This window comes from Aedes albopictus, chromosome 2 (genome assembly GCF_035046485.1).
Source record: "Aedes albopictus strain Foshan chromosome 2, AalbF5, whole genome shotgun sequence".
NCBI classification, from domain to species: domain Eukaryota; kingdom Metazoa; phylum Arthropoda; class Insecta; order Diptera; family Culicidae; genus Aedes; species Aedes albopictus.
This window is the reverse complement of record NC_085137.1, coordinates 257,114,039-257,135,027: the sequence shown is the minus strand read 5'-3', so window position 1 is coordinate 257,135,027 and position 20,989 is coordinate 257,114,039. Positions and strand designations below refer to the sequence as shown.

Genomic DNA, 20,989 nt, shown 5'->3' with positions numbered 1-20,989 from the left:
AACTAAATTATTCAATCCGTTTTTATTTAATTCAATATTCTATTTTAAAAAACCACGAATTCATTTTCTATTTACAAAATATTTACAGTTTAATTATTTACAATATTGGAACCTAGATGACAGGTTACAAGTGATGCGCTTGGTTGTAACAGAATCTATCATCGTCTCTGCAGCAATATAGCGTAAGTACTTATACAATAATTTTATTAATTGCGCTTACAAATGATCAACATGACGTTCCAGGTCCTCCTGCTCTCCATTGGTACGAAAACTTGGCTAGGTGAAGGAACCCGCAACCAATGCATCAATGTTCTTGCAAATATTTTCCGGAAAGAATGAAACTTTACTGTGTTGCACAAAATTCTGCCCAATAAATTAAGAAAATCTAAGCTGCGTCTGCTTTTTCAATGAAATAATGTACCGAAATACTGTAAACCGTCAAAAGAAAATAAAAACTACCGAAGTTCTACGGTAATCCACGATTCAACATTACCGGAGAAATTCGGTAATTTTTGACAGCTCGTCGAAAATCTAAATTACCGGACGTTCACTAATCGTTTCGATTACCGAACGGATTACCGAACGTTCAGCTGTTGAGATTTCGGTAAAAAATTACAGTATACTGTAAAATAATCTAAGTGTGTAGCGAATTTTCAACTTATATGCAGTTATAATATAAATATACTGAAGTAGAATTATTTATAAATAAATAAATAATATTGGAAAGATCTCACCAATTGTTATGGGGTTTTTGTGGTTCAATGCCGATCATCTAATTGTCTTGATTAATGTTCTTCTCTGTAAAGAACAACACAATACTCTTCAAAGAACAACACAATACTCGGCACTACCTAAGGATAACTATTTGTACAAAAATAACGGGAAGACCAACGAATGTGATCAATATGTTAAATGATAGTTTAGTTTCCATATTTTACAGGAAAAATATAGAAACGGAGCCAAAACTACTTTTAGTATTTGTTACAGCGTGTGCCAATGATAGGAACCCTGTACCAGTTATGGCTACATTTTCTAACTTCGATTCCTTTTCGCACTATTTGCATGCATTTCTTATGGGATTAGCCATAATTGGTACACTATGGCGAAAAAGGGTGCAAGGAAGCCGAAATTTTAAGGAAAATGATTTATTTCTACCATAGTTTGAGCAAAATGTGGAGTTTAAATGAATGCAACAATCTTTTGTGAACGTGATCCATTGTTCAATAAATTTTTATTGTTGATTTACATAGTTAAAGGGTAAAAATAAGCTATGGCAAATAATTGGTATTATAGCCATAATTGGTATACTTACCCTGCTACTTAAAAGGTGACCCATCTTGCCCCGCACTTTTTTCAAAGCCTAAAATCGGTCTTTTTTTCAAGGACAAACGTCTTGAAATCCCGCTTCAACAGTGCATCACAGAAGCACAAATCTCAAGTAGCGTGCGTCAAACAACAGTGCATTTTATTATTCTTTTCTTGCTCACTTGTAATAAAGTTAAAATCTTGGTTAAAATAAGAAAATCAGTTGCGCTGGTTTTATTTACGAAGAGATTTGTGCGATCGAAATCGTGAGTAGGTGCCAAAGTCGGCCATTTTGGGATTTTAACAAGTATTTCCTTAAAACTAAATACTCGACCAAAATCTTTTTTTTTGTATTTTATTTTCTTTTTATCGATTTTAAGCATAGCTAACTAATGTATTGAATAGTAGTGGATTAATACAAATCAACACGATTTGTATTTACAAAATAGAGATGATCTATCCTTAGGTGACCCTAAGGATGGTGCTTTTTTGTTTTATTCAATTTTCTCACTACATGTACCAGTATCTAAAAATCCCCAGGTGTTCATTTACTACAACGTTCTATTAGATTCACAAGGTTTCAAATCTCGAAAACCGCTAATCCCTGAAAAACGACAGGGATGCGTGCCTCGACTGTGCGTATTAACCCAGATGCTCCTATGTGTCTTCGCGTTGGAATTAATTTGCATTTACTGTATGCACTTTTCAAATGCTCTCAAACATTTACAGATGTTTATTTTTAATGTTTATCATTTATTTATTTTCCAAGCAAAACACATGTTATATAAGAGTTAGGCAGCGCAAGTTTTGGGTTGTATAGAAGTTAATTTGACGGTATTTTAGCATTGTGTTATTCATTCATTCATTTATTTAGTATTACATCAAATTCAAGATAAAACTGAATCAACAATATTTCTCCATAACACACGGTTCGTGGCTGCCGCTCTCCATCCTCGGTCGCGCTCGATGCTCGCCAAGTCACGCTCCACCTGGTCCGCCCATCGTGCTCTCTGCGCTCCACGCCTTCTTGTGCCAACCGGATCAGTTGCAAACACCAACTTTGCGCAGGGTTGTTGTCCGGCATTCTTGCAACATGCCCTGCCCACTGTATCCTTCCGGCTTTGGCCACCTTCTGGATGCTGGGTTCGCCGTAAAGTGCAGCGAGCTCGTGGTTCATTCTTCTCCGCCACACATCGTTCTCCTGCACACCGCCGAAGATCGTCCTTAGCACGCGTCGCTCGAAAACTCCGAGTGCTTGCAGGTCCTCCTCGAGCATGGTCCATGTCTCGTGCTCGTAAAGGATCACCGGTCTTATTAGCGTTTTGTACATGGTGCATTTGGTGCGTGGGTGAATCTTTTTCGACTGCAGTTTCTTCTGGAGCCCGTAGTACGCCCGACTTCCGCTGATGATGCGCCTCCGAATTTCACGGCTCACGTTGTTGTCAGCCGTCAGTAAGGATCCGAGGTAGACGAATTCCTCCACCACCTCGAAAGTATCCCCGTCTATCGTAACATTACTACCCAGACGGATCCGGTCGTGTTCGGTTCCGCCTACCAGCATGTACTTTGTTTTTGAGGCATTCACCACCAGTCTGACCTTTGCTGCTTCGCGTTTCAGGCGGGTGTACAGCTCTGCCACCGTTCCAAATGTTCTGGCAATAATGTCCATGTCGTCCGCAAAGCACACAAATTGTCCTGATTTTGTGAAAATCGTTCTCCAGCTGTTGAGCCCGGCTCGTTGCATCACACCTTCCAGAGCGATGTTGAAGAGTAGGCATGAGAGTCAATCACCTTGTCGCAGTCCCCGGCGAGATTCGAATGAACTAGATAGTTCACCTGAAACCCTTACGCAGTTTTGCACACCGTCCATCGTTGCTTTAATCAGCCTAGTCAGCTTCCCAGGAAAGCCGTTTTCGTCCATGATTCTCCATAGCTCTGCGCGGTCGATACTGTCGTATGCCGCTTTGAAGTCGATGAGCAGGTGATGCGTTTGGACCTGGTATTCACGGCATTTCTGGAGGATTTGCCGTACGGTAAAGATCTGGTCCGTTGTCGATCGGCCGTCGATGAAGCCGGCTTGATAACTTCCCACGAACTCATTTGTTTAAGGTGACAGACGACGGAAGATGATCTGGGATAGCACTTTGTAGGCAGCATTTAAAATAGTTCTCACATTCCAAATGGTCGCCTTCTTGTGAATGGGGCAGATTACCCCTTCCTTCCACTCCTCCGGTAGCTGTTCGGTTTCCCAGATCCTGACTATCAGCCGATGCAGACAGGTGGCCACCTTTTCTGGGCCCATCTTGATAAGTTCAGCTGCGATACCATCCTTACCAGCTGCTTTGTTAGTTTTGAGCTGGTGAATGGCATCCTTAACTTCCCTCCTCCCTGGGAGTTGGTTCATTTCCGTCCTTCGCTGCACTGGCGTCGTCGTTTCCTCCGTTGCCGTGGGCTCCCGTGCCTACGTTCTCCTCGCCGTTCAGGTGCTAATCGAAGTGCTGCTTCCACCTTTCGATCACCTCATGTCCGTCCGTCAAAAGGCCTTCGTCTTTATCTCTGCATATTTCGGCTCGCTGCACGAAGCCGTTGCGGGATGCGTTGAGCTTCTGATAGAACTTCCGTGTTTCTTGGGAACGGCACAGCAGTTCCATTTCTTCACACTCCGCTTCTTCCAGACGGCGCATTGTGTCATAATTACGTCAAATTATCTCCTATGTAACCAAAAGCTCAACTTATTGGACGCAGTGGCTCAATTTCTCCAACAGGGGAGGAAAAAACCAAAACTTGCGCTTCCTTAACTCTAATAGAAATGGGAGTGGATCTGGTGTGACGGTTGAAGCGCATACCTTTCACGTCGAAGACCTGGGATCGAATCCCACTCCCGACAAACTCACAAAATGTGAGTTCTTCCTTCAGAAGGGAAATAAAGCTTTGGTCCCGAGATGAACTAGCCAAGGGCTAAAAATCTCTTTAATACAGATGAGAAAAAAACTCTTACCGAACATCATGTTGTTATTTGGTTAGCCGTCGCAAAGCCGAGCCGACTAGGGCTTCCTTCATGGTTAGTCACCTGGATTGATTCGTATCTGTCCTCCAGAAAGGCCTTTGTCAAGATCCGCAATACCAGATCCGACGTTTTTGATATTCCTTCGGATGTACCACAAGGAAGCCTCTTAGGGCCTCTAATTTTCATTCTATTTATAAATGACGTGTGTGACCATTTGTGTTCCTGCAAGCTGTTGTATGCTGATGACCTAAAAATTTATCGCATGGACTTATCCACCGATGAACCGAATTCATCGCGGTCCGAGAATTTTGACACTAGAGCGGGGTCTGTTCCAATCAGAATCGTCCAATTCTGATTGGAACGGCCCCGCTCTAGTGTCAAAATTCTCGGACCGCGATGAATTCGGTTCATCGGTGGATAATTCCATAGTCAAATCAGTGCTGGATTGCTGTGCTCTTCAGTCTGATATTGACAGATTGACATCGTGGTGTCGAATGAATGGAATGCAGACAAATCCATCAAAATGCAAAGTCATCACCTACACCCGAAAGCATGAACCGATACGGTTTGAGTACTCGATGGACTCTGCGATGCTGCAGAGAGTTTACTCCATTAAGGACCTTGGAATAACTCTAGATAGCAAACTGAAGTTAAATGAGCACATTTCCAAGACCATTGCGAAGGCCAATTCAATGCTTGGCTTCTTGCGCCGTAATACCGCTGATTTCGATTACATCTACGCCCTAAAAGCATTGTATTGTTCGCTGGTTCGCAGCGGCCTTGAATATGGGGTTCAAATCTAGGCCCCGTATCGCGGTGTTCACGAACTACGAATCGAAAATGTTCAGAAACGGTTCGTCCGATTTGCATTACGCCGACTGCCCTGGATTGATGCCCGAAACCTACCTCCGTATGAACACAGGTGCACTCTAATTGGACTGCAGAGTGCAGACTCTAACGGAACGACAAACTTTCCTGCGGAGAATGTTTATTTTTGACATGCTGACCAACCGCATCGACTGTAGCTGCTTGCTCCAAAGAATCAGTTTCCGTGCACCGAACCGACAACTCCGCGTTGCTAGCCTTTTGTGGATTCCCGGACATAGAACTGATTATGGACGTAATAATCCTCTGGACAGGTCTTGTGAATTATTTAATGCTGTTTATGACGAATTTGATGTTAATGTTAGTAGAATAGAGTTTAAAAATAGGATTAAGTATCGGTCTGTGTAGTTTTTCTGACTAAAGACGGCAAATAAATAAATTCTCCGAAAATTTTCGATTTCTTGAGAAAGCTAATATTCAATGGAACTAATGAAACCCACACTGTAATTATTCACACTTTCAAATGAATTGTCGAAATTTGCAGCTTATTTGTAGTATTTCCACCATTATTGATCAATTATTATAATCTTCCAGCACAACATGGTAGGCCTAGTGAAATAATGAAAATTTTCCTTTTCTTTCACATTCCAGCAAATCGAATCCGAGGAAAACACTCCAAGTAATATGGACAAAAAATAACTCAGACCACAAGATCGATAAATCAGACCCGAGCATAACTCATTTTTCAGTTTCTATAATGTTATAATCTAGTTTTTCATTGTGTTGGCCCCCAAAGATGTATATTATCGGTTCTATAGCACTCAATAGAGTACCAATGTTTATTGTGTTACATATGGTATAATAAATAACATCGTTTTCATCGAACAGTCGCACTTGTAATTAAACAGATGTGAGCAAACACAAAAAGCAGCTACGAACAAGGAATAAATCTTATCATCAAATCCCAAAGCATACAAACACCTAAATTATATCAAACAAAATAAATAAAAAAAATCGCAGCAATTACAGAGCATACTATGTGTGATGGTTAGTGTCAATAATAGGAGATAAAATTAATTGATACTATTTTACATCGCTGCTTTGTAAAGTAATGAACCGAATAATTCCATTCCAGTCAAAAATGAAAAACTGTGTCAATGACAAGGAGTTTGCAAACAATTTCAAACATCTGCGTGTATTGCTTGGAATATGCATTTGAAATAGGAAAATACATAGATGCTCTGCGAAGGCGTTCAAAGTACCCGGCACTCAATCATTCAACTAATGCACTAAACAAACCGTTTTTCTCTCGCCGTTGCAAATCAACAGTATTTGTTCAAATTTTAATCTATATATACAGATAGTATGCCAAGTTGAAGTATTATTAGTATTTAATAAGGGATACTGTGTGTCCACCCAACCCACACAACTATAAAAAAGGTTACAATTATTAGCAACGCATGCAAAGAGATGAAGATTTAGAAGAGATAATGTATGGAGACGAATTGTATTTAAAGCCAAATGCAGCATGTACATGTGTATAAAATAAATTATTAAATTCACATCTAGTGGAGAAACGAACAGAGTTTTTTTTTTACTGGTACGCAACTTTTTTTCCCCCTGTGAACCCACACATTTCCCTTCAACAGTGCGCGATGCAGTGTAATCAGCATGATATGGAGTATTATCAACAGAATTTAGCCAAATCATCATCATTAGTCCGAAACGTACTGCCATCACGGTGTACTAATTGCTAAACAAAAAAGCGTTAAATGCCCGTACGACAGTTCCCGACTGGAGCAGAGCATCGATTGTCGCTCACTGCTTCGGACATTTTAATGAATCACGTGGGTGCAATTGATTACGGCTAAGGTAGGTATTTTATTTATTTTGCTGTACATGTGTCAGTAGTAATGTGCAGACAGCAGTGAATGAACCTCGAATATTTCACTCACCAAAGGAAAGCAGTCCGAAAGAATCGCAAAGCTTACGCAAAAAAAAACATGAAAATTCCCGAATATTTCAAAACCACGTGGAAACAACGATATAGTAAACCGAAGTCAAATTGATCAAACGGGGATCAAATTGTATGGAATATACTTGCAACTTCTACACCGTGCCAATGATCACAGCGGTTGTCTCAATTGACTAAGAATAACACTACGGACCGCCTGATCCAGTCGTAAGAGTCCACTAAACAGGTGATACCTAATTCATGGTGTTATGCGGCTTCGTACTTACCGTGAAGGAATGGGGGGGACTAATAAAAATCTAACCACAAACGGAGCCTGTGGATAATTAGGGCGTCCTCCACAGTATTACGCTTTTACTGCGCTAACCGGAGCAATGATGCAGTGGACCTCGCGTTTCTCCGAGATAATCAGTTGCCCTTCTTAAGTCTCAAATTTCAGGCTAAATAAGGGTGGGATTATTCAAATGTTGTAAATTTTCTTACATTGCTACCTATATGGTTTCGCTTAATGCGTTTTCGCCATTGGCGTTTTTTAATTGACACCGATTTGGTTAGTCGTTGATGTTTCCTTTTTGTGCTATAATTGTGAAGAGTGTCATCCTGTCTAGTTTGGGTAGTGGCTACGGCTAGGAAACCTCAGATCAATTTTCAGCGTAAAAAGCGTTCGTAGCCCAAGTGGCTCTACTTTAAAAAGTTAATTTTCGTAGGATAACTTCTGTATAGGCTACCTTGCGACCCCCGTGAAGTGTCGTGCCTCGAGCTTGCTATATCTTAGGATAACGTCAACAGCATGTTTCAACCTTTCCTTATGGATGCCTTCAAGCAAGCTCTTGTATTCAGCATTTTTTCGCTGATATTTGGCAGTATTGTTACGAGGGCTGCAAAACGGTGAGTCGATAAGAAGAGCGTCCAACATAGCTCTGGTCCTCACAAATTCCTACCTCATGCTTCCACGGGTCAAGCGATGACAAAGACCGCCAGCTCAGAGTTGTGTGCTTAGCTGGTAGTGCAGGCTGGGCACTGTTGTCATTCTGACTTCAGCTAGATTGAGGAGGTACGACCCGAGCGTCTGTTCAGCAAGGAGTTGCGGCTGTTCTGGCATCCAGCGGCTGAGTAAGAAACGCTGCACCACGCCCAGCTAGATCCAAGGTGGTAGCCCCATCAGCGTGGTTGTCCCAGTGTTGGTTGGGACGTTAAACAGAACTGGCACGATGGCCCTCCGGCGAGACAGGAGTGTTTGCGTAAGCCCAATAAGCCACTCGTAAAAATCCCCATCGCAAATAACATAGAAGAAAATACGACTCGATACAATCGGCAAAGACCCACGCAACGAAATAAGGACTACGATTGGAAATTTGAAACATGGAATTCAATTCAATTCTTCCATAGCATAAACCTATGGTCCTAAACAATCGATTGCCGCTTTCAACATTTAAGTGGATAGCGAAATTTCAACATTTAAGTTTGCCTTTAATCAGACGAATTCACTAGTTGTAAGAGTTTTGACCGGTAGACCGCGTTCAAAAGATCGATAGTGGAGAAGGCAAGTTTATATGTTCACCTATGTTTAATTGCACATTGGTCAAGCACCTAGTTTTACAAGAAAAAGTATATTCAATTCATTCAAATGATTGTTTGAAATAAATATAGTCTTCTACAAAGCGATTTAAAATAATAATGCACTCTTTTTAATGTAAATGAAAATTAGCGTAGTTCAAATTATAAAAGAAATACGCTACCATTTTTTTTATTTGCAGAACGAACAACACACATTTTTCGCATTCTTCGGCAAAATTGAAGATTCCCCAATTTGAACAAATTTGCTGAAGACAATTTTTCTGAATTAACTCAGACTGGTACAATAATAACCAGATTTCTGGCTCTAACTTGCTGAAAGAACACGTTTGCTATTACATCATTTATCTATCGAAAAATGTAGAACAAAAAATGTTACACTGTAGAACAGTGCTTCCCAAACTGTGCGCCGCGGCGCCCTGGTGCGCCGCAAACCTTTCCCAGGTGCGCCGCAGGCTTTTGTGTTGTGACGAAACAAAAAGAACAAATTCTTTATTTGTTTTGCGCAACACCTTTAATTTGTTTTTTTATTTGTTTAGTAACATTATAGTCGCTTCACACTTTTTTAAATCTTTCCCTGAGTCTTCGATTGTTCCATAAAGAGACTTTCAGCCCTTGGCTGGTTCGTCTCTATTCTTAGCTTTTAATTTTACTATAAATTGTCCAAAGTTTTTATTTCAAGAACCTTATTTACTTTCAGAATAATTACAAGGTCTTTGGAACAGCTTAGCGGCATGAAGGTTTGCCGTTCTGAAAGTTTAAAGACCTAGCTTTAACCTTTTTGAACCAGACTGTTTCATCAATACTGCCGCAACCTCGCTGAACTGGAACAAGTTTGTTATGCTCGGTTTCATCACCGGGGTTATATATGGCCACTCTAGCTCCAAAGGGTTATGTTGAAATTTATGAAAATAAAAAGTTCAATCAAAGCCCACCTGGTAGGTTCTTTACAATGACTCAGTTTGCCGAAACTTTCCAAAATAAATAAAAGTGTTCTAAAGTGTTGCTTTGCAATTTCCGCGAAAAAATGAAACATTGGTCAAGCTCTGTGGAGTCATTTTAAATCAATTAGAACTCTTAAATCATTGCAAACGCTTTAGAATGTTTGGCTGAATTATTAAAAATCAGCAGCTTGTTTTACCTGTACACCTGAACTTATTTTTATTTTATTTTTTATTTTATCTTTTTTTATCTGTATTAACGAGATTTTCAGCCCTACGCTAGTTCATCTCGGGACCCACGTTTTACTTCCCTTCCGAAGGAAGAACTCACATTTTTTTGCGAGTTTGTTGGGAGTGGGATTCGATCCCAGGTCCTCGGCGTGATAGTCAAGTGTTCTAACCATCACACCAGGTCCGCTCCACATCTGAGTTTTTCCTTATTTATAAAGCTTCTATGATGAAATCAACATGAATTTTGAAATTTCACAAATATTCAAATTATATTTGAGAAATTTATTAAACAAAAAAATTATGAAATTCAAATAACTCAACGTACATATGTACAGATGGGTAAATTATTGGTTAAATTGGGAAAAAATCCACAGCTCAGGTGAGATTTGAACTCACGACCCTTATTCGCTAGACAAGTGCTTTACCAACTAAGCTACCGAGCCAATTAATGACCCGACAACTTAGTTGTCATAAGGTTCAATTCTAATCTCATCGATCTATATCATCTTCCCCTAAACCGCAAATATAACCATCTCTGTTGTACATATGTACGAAGAGCGGAAGCGATTTGTTTATTGTTTGAAACTGTTTGCCTATCGTACAGGCAACGCTTCCTCAACCACTTGTAGAGGAAGAACAAAATTGCTTGTTTTCCAAATTTTATATGATCTCTAAGAAAATATTATATAAGAAGTGTTTCACGATTTTGTCTTTGGCATTTTAAAGTAAAAGTTGTTTGAAATTTAAAAAATAACTTTGTTTAAATCTTTGGTGCGCCGTGACATTTTTGGAAATTTCAAAGGGCGCCGTGATAGCAAAAAGTTTGGGAACCTCTGCTGTAGAAAATGCTTTGACATCCATGTTCACAACAGAACATGTGCTCGATGAACATATTGAGATTTGCATTATGAAAAGAAATCCACATACTCCGGAGAGTCGACCTGACGACTCCCAATTCGCTAGACGGGTGCTTCTATACCTTCAACACAAGATCTAACCATTAGCTAGATGTCAACGTAGAAAAAAATCTCGAACTTCAAGTAATTCATTGCTAAAATTTCAAAAGTGTGTTGAAAAGTACAGTGGCGCTTACGTCAACTATGTGAATATGGGCAGTTCTGTGGTACCTTGTGGTATGCACATAATAAATTATTGTATTACTCTATTACGTTTAGCGTGTATGTTTACATTGAGTATCTGTCATATGCGGAGATGTTGTTATTGTTGTCTGGAGTGTGAATCATTGTATGTAATATTGAAGTATCGGTAATAAAGTTTATACAAATAATGCATACAGTTGTTGAATAATCATTACAGAGAAAGATTCTCACATTGGCGACGAGAACGGTGAACAGTGCATGTGAAATTAGTTTAGTTTCTGTTCGGGAAGTGTTGTCTTTGGAAAAAGAAAGAGATGAGTGGTGTGTGTGTGTGGTGCATGCAGAGTGGTGATAATCTCCAGGTGATGACTTGTGATTGAATTTCAACATTGGAATCAAAAAGGTAAATATTATGTGCTAACTGTTCAATATGAATCAAACAATCTATTTGTACCTTCGACTAATGACAATGATCAACCTGTGAGAGATTTTGATGGTGATCGGTATTGTTTAGTTCAAATCGATGACAATCACTATTGTCAGATAAAGAAATAAAGAACTGTGAAGAAAATCTAAGTTTTGTTGATTGTAATATTGATACTCGTTAAATAGGGTTGTTGTCCTAAATCAAGACTTAAATGCTGAATGATGAATGAAGTATTGATTTGTTAACCAGATGGCCGAGGAAGGCGTAGAGGTGAAACAATATTTTGAAATCAAATTTTGCCGTTGCTGTTAACCGTAGTGTGGCCAGCAAAAAAAACACCCGTAGAAGGCCGGCAGGGTACCCGGGTACCCACGAAATGGAAATGATCATATCTCAGCGATTTTTCCACCGATTTTAAAAGTTTTTGCCTCATTTAACTCAGAAACTCATTATCTATCGAGATCGTATTTGGTTGGACCGGTCCGATCACCATAGGTACCGGAAAATCTGGATTTCCGGATCCATGTTTTTATACAATACAATATACGGGATTTTCGGTAGGTTAGTAGCAATTTCGGTACCAAGCATCGTAAAATTGCTTTGGCATATTGTATCTGACCGGCCTGGAATCATAAAACGTGTTGACTTGAAACTGTGATTTCGGAACACGCTTCCCGTGGGGCCATGGTTGACCATAAACACTTTAAGGTATCCTAGCCTTAACAATGTGGGTTTCAATATGGTATAAGGACATGCTCCCAAAAATATGGGTTTTCCGAAAACCACGGTAATTAGATCGGTCTAACCAAATATTTTCCCGATAGATGATGAGTTTCTGAGTTGAATGAGCTAAAGATTTCCAAAATCGATGAAAAATTGACGGAGATATGATCATTTCAATTTCGTGGGTACCCGGGTACCCTGCCGGCCTTCCACGTAATAAAAAAATGCAGGAGCCCCTCCCCCTGCCCCTCCTCACTTTAAAATTCGGTCAACCCCATTAATAGATGTATATTGACGAGTTCTAAGATCTAACAGAGTTTCAAAATCCTAGTCTCAATAACCATTAAAATATCGAGATTTGAAATTGAAAAAGGTACCCGGGTACCCTGCCGGCCACATAAGTGTTAAAGGCCAGTGAAGGCGATGAAAGCCAATGAAGGCTATAAAAGCTAATGAAGGCGACATTCTTGAAATAGCCGTAAAAGACGGAAAGGATTACAGATAGAAAAGCCGCTGAAGGCGGAAAAATGTTATAGGCAGAAGAGCCGACTAAGGCGAAAAACTGTCGATGGCGGAAAGATCCGTCGGAGAGTGAAAAGCTGTTGAAGGCGGAAAAAGCCGTTGAAGGTGGAAATGCCGTTGAAGGCGGTAAGACCAGCAAGGCAGATATAGTCGATTCTTTGTAGAGCCGTATAAGGCGAATTGTGCTATTAAAAATTAAAGTACTAAAAACGCAACAGTGTCATAAATTTCGTAAGAAACAGATTACCAGCCAACGCAGATTTAAGGGCTGTTTGTAGATCAGAAGGAATTTCTCGGCCTATCTTGAGGCATGAGAAATTCCTTGGCTGAATCACTCAAGAAACCGTTTTTTCTTCGATCGCAGTACGCAGTTGTGAAGAAATGACAGTTCAAATGGCAGTCACCGTAGAAAGTTTCTGCCAGGAATCGTTGTAGAAGTTTCTTGAGCGATTTCTCTTGAACTCCAATCTGGGCTTTTTAGTTAAATTGAACCATTAAAAATGAAATTTCACACCAATTAAGTGGCAACTGAGAAGGCGAAAGACAAAACTAAACTTTAGGCTGAGTGTGACTAGAAAAACAGGAACGAATAGTATTTGAATATGTTCCAAATGCGAATATAACTGAGCAGATACTGAGATTGTTGTGGACCCACCTCAGGTGATATATATTGAAGTTATCATTGCTCAGTAAAGTATAATAAGTCTACGGAGACGTAAAAAGGGTTTCTCTTGAAACCAAATTAACATGAAGACATGATTTAACTAATGCTTTGTCCTCTCTTACAAGACTAAAAATGTAACTTCAAGAAAATTAACATCAATGTGTGAGAATAATTAAACTCTTGGTAGTTTGCAAGATAGGAAGTCACAATAAAGCATTCGTTGAAGCTAGACGACATATTCAGAGCAGTTAAGTATCATGCTAGTCAAAAGGCTAGTTGAATTGGATATTTAAAAAAATCGAACAATAAAAAAATGAAACTTTTCGGGAGATCGAGGTGTGCCGTGAAGCAGCGTAGACGTTCAAATTTTCTGCTCTGTCATTTTGTGCAAAAAAAATCTATATTTTTGCTATGTTTTTGTAAAAGTTTTTGCATTGACTGTGGCGGAACCCGTTCTCAAGACATTAACTGTGGTTCGCGGCAAGCTTCCAACATTACAAGCAAACGGAAAACACCGAGCAGAACCATGCCGACCAGGGAGTTATCGTCGACCCGGAATGTTTGATCAAGCACCCGCTGCAGTCAACCTGGACGCTCTGGTACCAGAAACCGGACCGCATCAAATCGTGGGAAGACACCCTGAACGAGGTGACCAGATTTTCCACCGTCGAGGACTTTTGGAGTCTACTCAACCACATAAAGAGCCTGGCCGACAATAAGGTCGGTAGCGATTACTCTTTGTTCAAGAAGGACATCCGTCTGATGGGGAAAACGATAGCAACAAGCGCGGCGGCCCGCAGCTGGTCAAGTATGGCTAGATACGATTTTGTGTCTCATCGGAGAGGCATTCGAAAGTGACGATGCGGCTCAAGGAGGGAAAGTGGAAAAAGAGGGCGAACATCCGACGGCTGATCGTGACGCTTAACAATGCCTGGGCATTGACCCCGACACACTTCTTCCCGGAGACCGGAAAGGGCAAGCTAAGACGACCGTACTAAATTGGTGAGATCTTTCCTTTTCTATTCATTCAATTGGCGATTTGACGTATTATGAAATTGTTATATTAAATATTACTTAACCAATTTTGGGGGAGGAGGGTAATTAGAGCCGCCAGTCGATACATTATATATGGTTGGAAGAGTGGAGATGCCAACTTCCCTTTAAAACCATTATGAAGAGAATGGCGTGCTCTTCTTCTTCACATTCATTGGGGCATCCACCAATTCGATGGCTTGTATTATATATAATTGTATGATCTTGATTTAAAAAGAAAAAAAATCAAGTTGAGTATAATTATAATGTTTTGCTTGACCAAATCACATTGGGTGGACTGTCCACTGCTATCGGGCTTAGTTACCATGCTACAATGAATGGAAAACCTTATCATCATCATCCAATAAGTAAGTTACGATTGATTGGTTTATTTGTCTTTCTCTGTATTTATGGGAGGAAGGTTATTGGTTTCCTTTGTGTCTGGATCATGTTTATGTGTCTTAATTATTTACATGTACTGTTAAAATCATACTGAATTCCTGACCATTCCTGTACCAAAATCCTATTTCCTTTCTATTTTTTCGAGAGCGTCGGTGAGTCGCTGGCATCTCGATAAATAGTTATCCCTTCCCTACTATCCTTTCCCATCCACATAACGTGTTTCTTATCGTTTCAGAGACCGATCAATGGCGGTTAAGCCTAGGCTTGTTAGCCAGGACACAGTGTAAATGCCTGTGCCCCATCCCGGAATCATAAAGGCCCATGGAGTGACAAAATTTCTTAGCTATGTCACTCCCAACGTTGGTGTTGAAATATACTAAAACACTTTCACTCACTCCAACACATCTGCATGATTTACTCAAATACACTTTCACAATCTGAATCTTGTCGCATCACTCGCTTATAGTGATTCCCAAATTACCCCATTCCAAATATCCAACTCCTTGACACCTATGGGAGTGTCGGTGAGTCGCTGACCTCTTGTAAAGTAGGTGTCATATCATCACATCCTTTCCTATCCTCGTAACGGAGAAGATGGGCGTGGCCGGCAATGGAAATTCTCATGTCTTTTTTACTTCAACCTCTAGTTGGATAGCTGTTCCTTCCCAAATAGCATTCCATAAGCAATTAGAATAGGAGTATTAAAGTTTTAACATGACAACTTTCAGTATGCAATCTACGAATTACTCCGTTACCACGCAACGCAACGCAACGCAACGCAACGCAATAAAAAAATGAAACTTTTCGGCTTAACTAGAAGTCTCAGGAATTCGAGTAAAAAGCGCTTTATAACCTATTGAATGCCACTAAATGTTTATGCGATTCAAGTACAGTGAGTTCTTGAGTAATCACTTCTGAAGTCTTTAAATATAAAATGTATCGGGTGTGGTCAGGAGGGGCATTTTGACTTATGATTGCCTAACACTGGATATAGTGCCATTTTTGCTAATGAGTGGGCCATCTTGCCAAGAACTGTGGCACAAGTTAGAGAACAAGGTACAGCAGTACGCTCAACAACAAATTCTGCACAATAATTTCCTTACAGAAAGAGACAAATTTTGATCAGTTAAAGAAGTATTGAAACTATTATTGAGGAGATTAACGTACAGTATATCAAAAGCACAAGATATTGGAATAATAAAAGATAATCATTTCTGTAGCTACAGGAATAGATATATCTAATGAAAGCTGGATTATGAGGTTTGTTTTTCAGTCGAGCTTATTAATGCAAACAGGTACCATTTACTAACATGTTACCTTGTTTGAATTTTTAGATTTCATACACTGGAAAAACTGCAAATATTGTATGCATGTGTCGCTCACATAGATTTTTGCAATTTGTCATAGATAACCCTTTTCATGTGTAGATACACATAGTTTATATAAGGTCCATCGATTTTATATGTGATCCAGCGTGGAAAACGAGTATGTGTGTACAAATAAAATTTATATATCAAATTCATGGATTTTTACCAATAAAAATGCGTGTACATGTATAAGTGATATTTGTGTTAATAAGTTCATTGAAAATTTGAATAAAAACGTGCTTTAAATTGTTTCAGTACAAAGAAATGAATCGTAGAGGCAAGCGTAAGGGCCATCATGACACAGACAATCATGGTCAGTGTGCACTACGTCAGACTTGTAGTCGTTAACAAAAAAAATGAGGATGTATTTCATCGAAAAAATGTGAAATAAGTGATATGATAGACAGATAACTGGGCTTTGCAATAATGCAGAATATTCTAGTTCGATCCAACGAACTGAGAATATTATCAATATGATGAGCATATGTAGAAAATCAGAGTTACTTAAAAAAAAGATAAAAAGTTCTAAATTTTGACGGTACATTGAATGCGAATAATTTGGAAAAGGCTTGTTGAAATAGCTTCATTAGGTATCTAGAGTGAAAACATAACATGTTGAGGGGCTTTTGCAATATTTTGGAGGTACACCATTAAAATAAGTCCTTCAGTTCAGAACCCAAAAGAGCGACATCAAAGGAACAAATTTTTGGTTTTGTAATGTTAAAATAGGTTTGATTGAGCACGAATCACCAGTTAATGGTAAGTTTCCAGTTCCCACGTAGAGCGCTCAAGTAAAATTCCTCCTTTTTCCATAAGTAATTTTGACATTTGTTTAACCGACAGCATTTTTACGAAACGATGCTGTAAGAAGGATGTGAAGAAAAGGGCACTGCATACGGCGGTTGCTAGATAAATTGTTCGTTGTTCGTGTGGCGTTTCGTGGCCTTGTTGTTTACGATTTGGACTTAGAGAAATTTTGTTCGTTTCCTCAGGAAGTGTGATTGAAATTTAAATTTAATTTTTGCGCGCGTATGGGGAAAATCCAGATAGTGAGATTTCAACGCCACGGTGTCAAAATCTCGATTATTATCGAACTTTCATGTACCTCGGATTTTTCTTCGGAAATTGTTAGTATTTGGGCTATATATTCATAATCGGAAGACGAGAAAATATTTTATCGGTGAAAATTTTCCCATACATTTTGTATGGGACGTTTTTTTGGTTAAAATCAGTATTTAATTAATTTTAGTATGGAAAATAGCCAAAAACTTAGATAAATCAAAATTTCCCCGATGGAATATTTTAAAACTTTCCAATTATAAAGTAATCCAAAATGCTGACTTTCTGTGAAGAAAGATCCGAGGTACATGGAAGTTCGATAATAATCGAAATTTTGACACCGTGCAACGGAGTTCCAAGGGAAATGCTAATGAGAGACGCTGGGATTCTGAGGGGACTTTTAATAGGTGTGTGAAGAATTAGCCTAAGTTAAAATTCACAAATAAAAAGAAATTAAAAAAAAAACTTTTAATGGTATAACAGCGAGAACTATGGTTGGATACTAATTATAAATTCTGCAATATTGGAGTTCGGACTACGGTGGGAGGAATTCGGTTGGGACTCTGACGGTTACCTTGTGGAGTTTTAGATGAAATACGAGGTAGGACAAAGCTTCACGGGGAATTTAATGAAGATCCACGAAAGATTCTTTGTGATGAATCTTTTGGCATTCCGAGAGACGAACCAGCCAAGGGCTGAAAGTCTCTCTAATAAAGACAAATCAATCAATTTGGCATTCCGTACGAAGGTTTTTCTTTGGGGTTTCACAGAAAGTCCTCTTGAAATTCTTCCAGATGTTCCACCGAAAAATCCACCAGAAGTTCGCAGGGGATTCTTATAAAATGTCTCTCAGATTTTCATTAGAAGTTCTACAAAAAATCCCTCCGTGAGTTCCTTCTAATTCAGGATTTATTTATTTTGTTTTTTTTTTATTTTGGGATCTTCTAGGAGTTCCTTCAGGGTTTTCTTCAGAGGTGTTTTCTAAGATTCTACCAGGAGTTTTTTCGAACTATTCTACAATAATTCATCCGGGATTACTTAGGTATTTTTTATCCGGGGTTCACTCAGATATTTATTCGGAGATTGCCGCAAGAATTCCTTCCGGGATCATTTCAGGAGTTCCTTCTAGGATTTCGATAGGAATTCATTCTTAGATTCGTCCTGGAGTTCTTTCAGTGATTCTTCCAGGATTTCTTTCTAAGATACAACTTTTTGAAATTCATCTAGGTTTTCTGTGGACGTTTCTCATGTGAATCCTCAAAGAATTCCTTTTGTAATTCCTCTAGCTTCTTCCGGGATTCCTCCAGGAACTCCTTCTAGGTTTCCTCTAGGAGTAAATTTATGGGTTCCTCTCATAGTTTCTTCTGGTATTTCTCCAGGATTTTCTTCTAAGATTACACCAGGGGTGGCATCAGGGACCTCTCCAGAAATTTTACCCGGGGTATCTTCCGGGAATTTTTCAAAAGTTCTTTCCGGAATTTCTTTAGAAGTTCCAGACTCCTGGAAAATAAGTCAAGGTTCTTCCAGGAGTTTATTCAGGATATCCTTCCGGGATTCCTCCAAGAACTTCTACTGGGATTCCTTGCAGATTACATATTCTGGAATTCATTCTGGAAGTTTCTTAAATTTTGCTCATGGAAATACTCCAGAAGTTTTTTTTTATTCTTTATGGAAGTACTCCAAGACTTGTTCTTGAGTTCCTTATAAAATTCCTCCAACAGCTTCTTAAGGAATATCTCCAGCAGTTTTGCAGGGAAATATCTACACGAGCGATTTCAGAGATTCGTTCAATAGTTTCTTCCCAGATAAAAATCTGAAAACATTCCAAAAGGTTCTGGAGAAATCATAATAAAAACTCGTGAAAGGATCCCTGAAAGAACTTCTAGAATAATTTCATAGGAATCTTCTGGAGGAATCTCGGAAGGAATTTCTAGAGAATTCCATGAAGGAGTCTCTGAAGGAATCCCGTATGGAGTTACAGGAGTAATCCTGGAGAGAACTCCTGGAAGTTCTGAACAAATCCTAAACAAATTGCTGGAATAATATCTGAGGGAACTCCCTTAGGTATCCCAGAAAGAACTCCTGGAGCAATCCTGTATTAATTTCGAGAGAGATCTAGGATGGAATTTCTGGAGGAATCCCAAGCAGAAATTCTGAGGGAATCCCAGAGCAATTCTCGTAGGGATCTCAGAACGAATTCCTGGAATTCAGAAAGATTTCATAATAAAATAGTAAATGACTATTTTTTTTACAAGGAATAGTGTATTACGTAAAGCTAATACTATACAAATTTCATCAAAATCGGTTGAATATTGGTGGAGATATCGTTGAAACAAGAATTTGGCCATTTGAGAAGTTTGAGCAAACGAACGTTTTAAAAAATATCACTTCTTCACCGTTATAGCTCTAGATTCAAAAATACTGAACCGATTTCAATCAAAACTGTTCTGTATGTAAAGTATACATGTAGAAATATTGTGTAAAAATTTCATTCAATTTGACCTAGCCGTAATAAAGTTATAGCCGTGCCCGTATATCCCTTTCGTGACGAACCAGCACAATTGTGCTGTTGAGCGGTATCAGTTTTGCATGTTTTTATCAACTGTTTAGGCTTTGTTTTGTGTGCTGTAAACTGTTTCAATAATTCAGCCATTACATATAGTTGTATGTGTACTTTTGTTCATGTTGTCTGTGAGATTTACCACAACAAGGTAAACAAAAAGTGGTCAAAAACTGTAAAACATGAAAAAGTTGTATCTGTCGCATATTGTTTATTTTCTATTTATCTAGGTAATGAAAGCTAGAAATCGAATAATAAAGAGTAATTCTTTCAAATGAGGAAAAATAATTGTTATTTTGTTGGAAAATCTAAGAGTTCTGAAGAACCAAAGTTGAGCAATTTGTATTGAGATTTCACTTTTTTGCGCTCCGTCACGAAAGGGATATGTGGCACAAAGTCACAATAAGCAAAAATGTTTATGCTAATAAAAATCGGAACAGTCATGACAGTTGTACAAAAAAAATAGTACACACGGAATAAAATGGTTAAATTGTACCTAAAATATGCCTTGAAGCGATTTGAGTTTTGAATACTAGAAAAACGTATTGAACCAATTTTAAGATTTTTTTACCAGTTTATTGATAAGAACTTCGAGTCAAATTTTCAGACGCCTTGACGAGTTACATCAAAATTATAGCCTTTACAATTTTTGAAACGGATGAAAAAAATTGCTAAAATCTTATTTTATGATATTAACAATATCTGCGCCAATACCAAACTGAATTCGTTGTCATTGTTATGGTATTAGCTACACATTATATATTATTCCTGATCAAAAAAATATTTGATTTTGTGAACGCAATCAAAAGCTATACATTATTTTCTGTGTCCAAGTTTCATCGAATACAGTCTTTACTTCTCATGGTTCTAGTGCACCATAGAACATTTTATTCAACATACGAAATGAAATGATTATGATGCAACAGTTTTTAGAATCATTGTCTCCTCATCAGCTAAACTCAAATGCTATTTGCTTTTTTCAATAGTCGAACTATTTATAAACAATTCAGTTTTGGGGTGTCTTTATAAATTTTTAAACTACGTAACGGCAAATTATTCAACCTCAAGAAATTCAATCTCGTGTTCAGATGCAGCCATGCTGAGGGACGACAGAGCACACATTATAGAGCGACACGGCTAAATACTAATGCACACTGTGAACGAACGCGCAGGCGCGAAAGAAGAAACACAAAGAAAGAGAAATGTCCCTTTTACTCACGGAATAATACATCAACATATTATTCCGTACGGAAAATCAACAACATGACTGACAGCAT

The 20,989-nt window shown here is 38.8% G+C and overlaps 2 protein-coding genes across 3 annotated transcripts in view; both read left to right on the top strand.

The window, feature by feature from the left end:
- Window positions 1-6,718, top strand: part of LOC109428273 (short neuropeptide F) — a 142,965-nt gene extending 136,247 nt beyond the window's left edge. For both annotated transcript variants that reach the window (XM_062851598.1, XM_062851597.1), the window contains exon 6: window positions 5,789-6,718. In XM_062851598.1, coding sequence (XP_062707582.1) covers window positions 5,789-5,836 — 48 coding nt within the window. In that variant the 3' untranslated portion in view covers window positions 5,837-6,718. The remainder of the gene's footprint in view (window positions 1-5,788) is intronic.
- Window positions 6,719-9,418: 2,700 nt separating this feature from the next.
- On the top strand, window positions 9,419-14,290 carry LOC134286478 (eukaryotic translation initiation factor 4E1-like). Its single transcript, XM_062848093.1, has 3 exons — window positions 9,419-9,424; window positions 13,794-14,100; window positions 14,148-14,290. The coding sequence occupies exons 1-3, from the start codon at window positions 9,419-9,421 to the stop codon at window positions 14,288-14,290; spliced, it is 456 nt and encodes a 151-aa protein (XP_062704077.1).
- The last annotated feature ends 6,699 nt before the right edge of the window (window positions 14,291-20,989 follow it).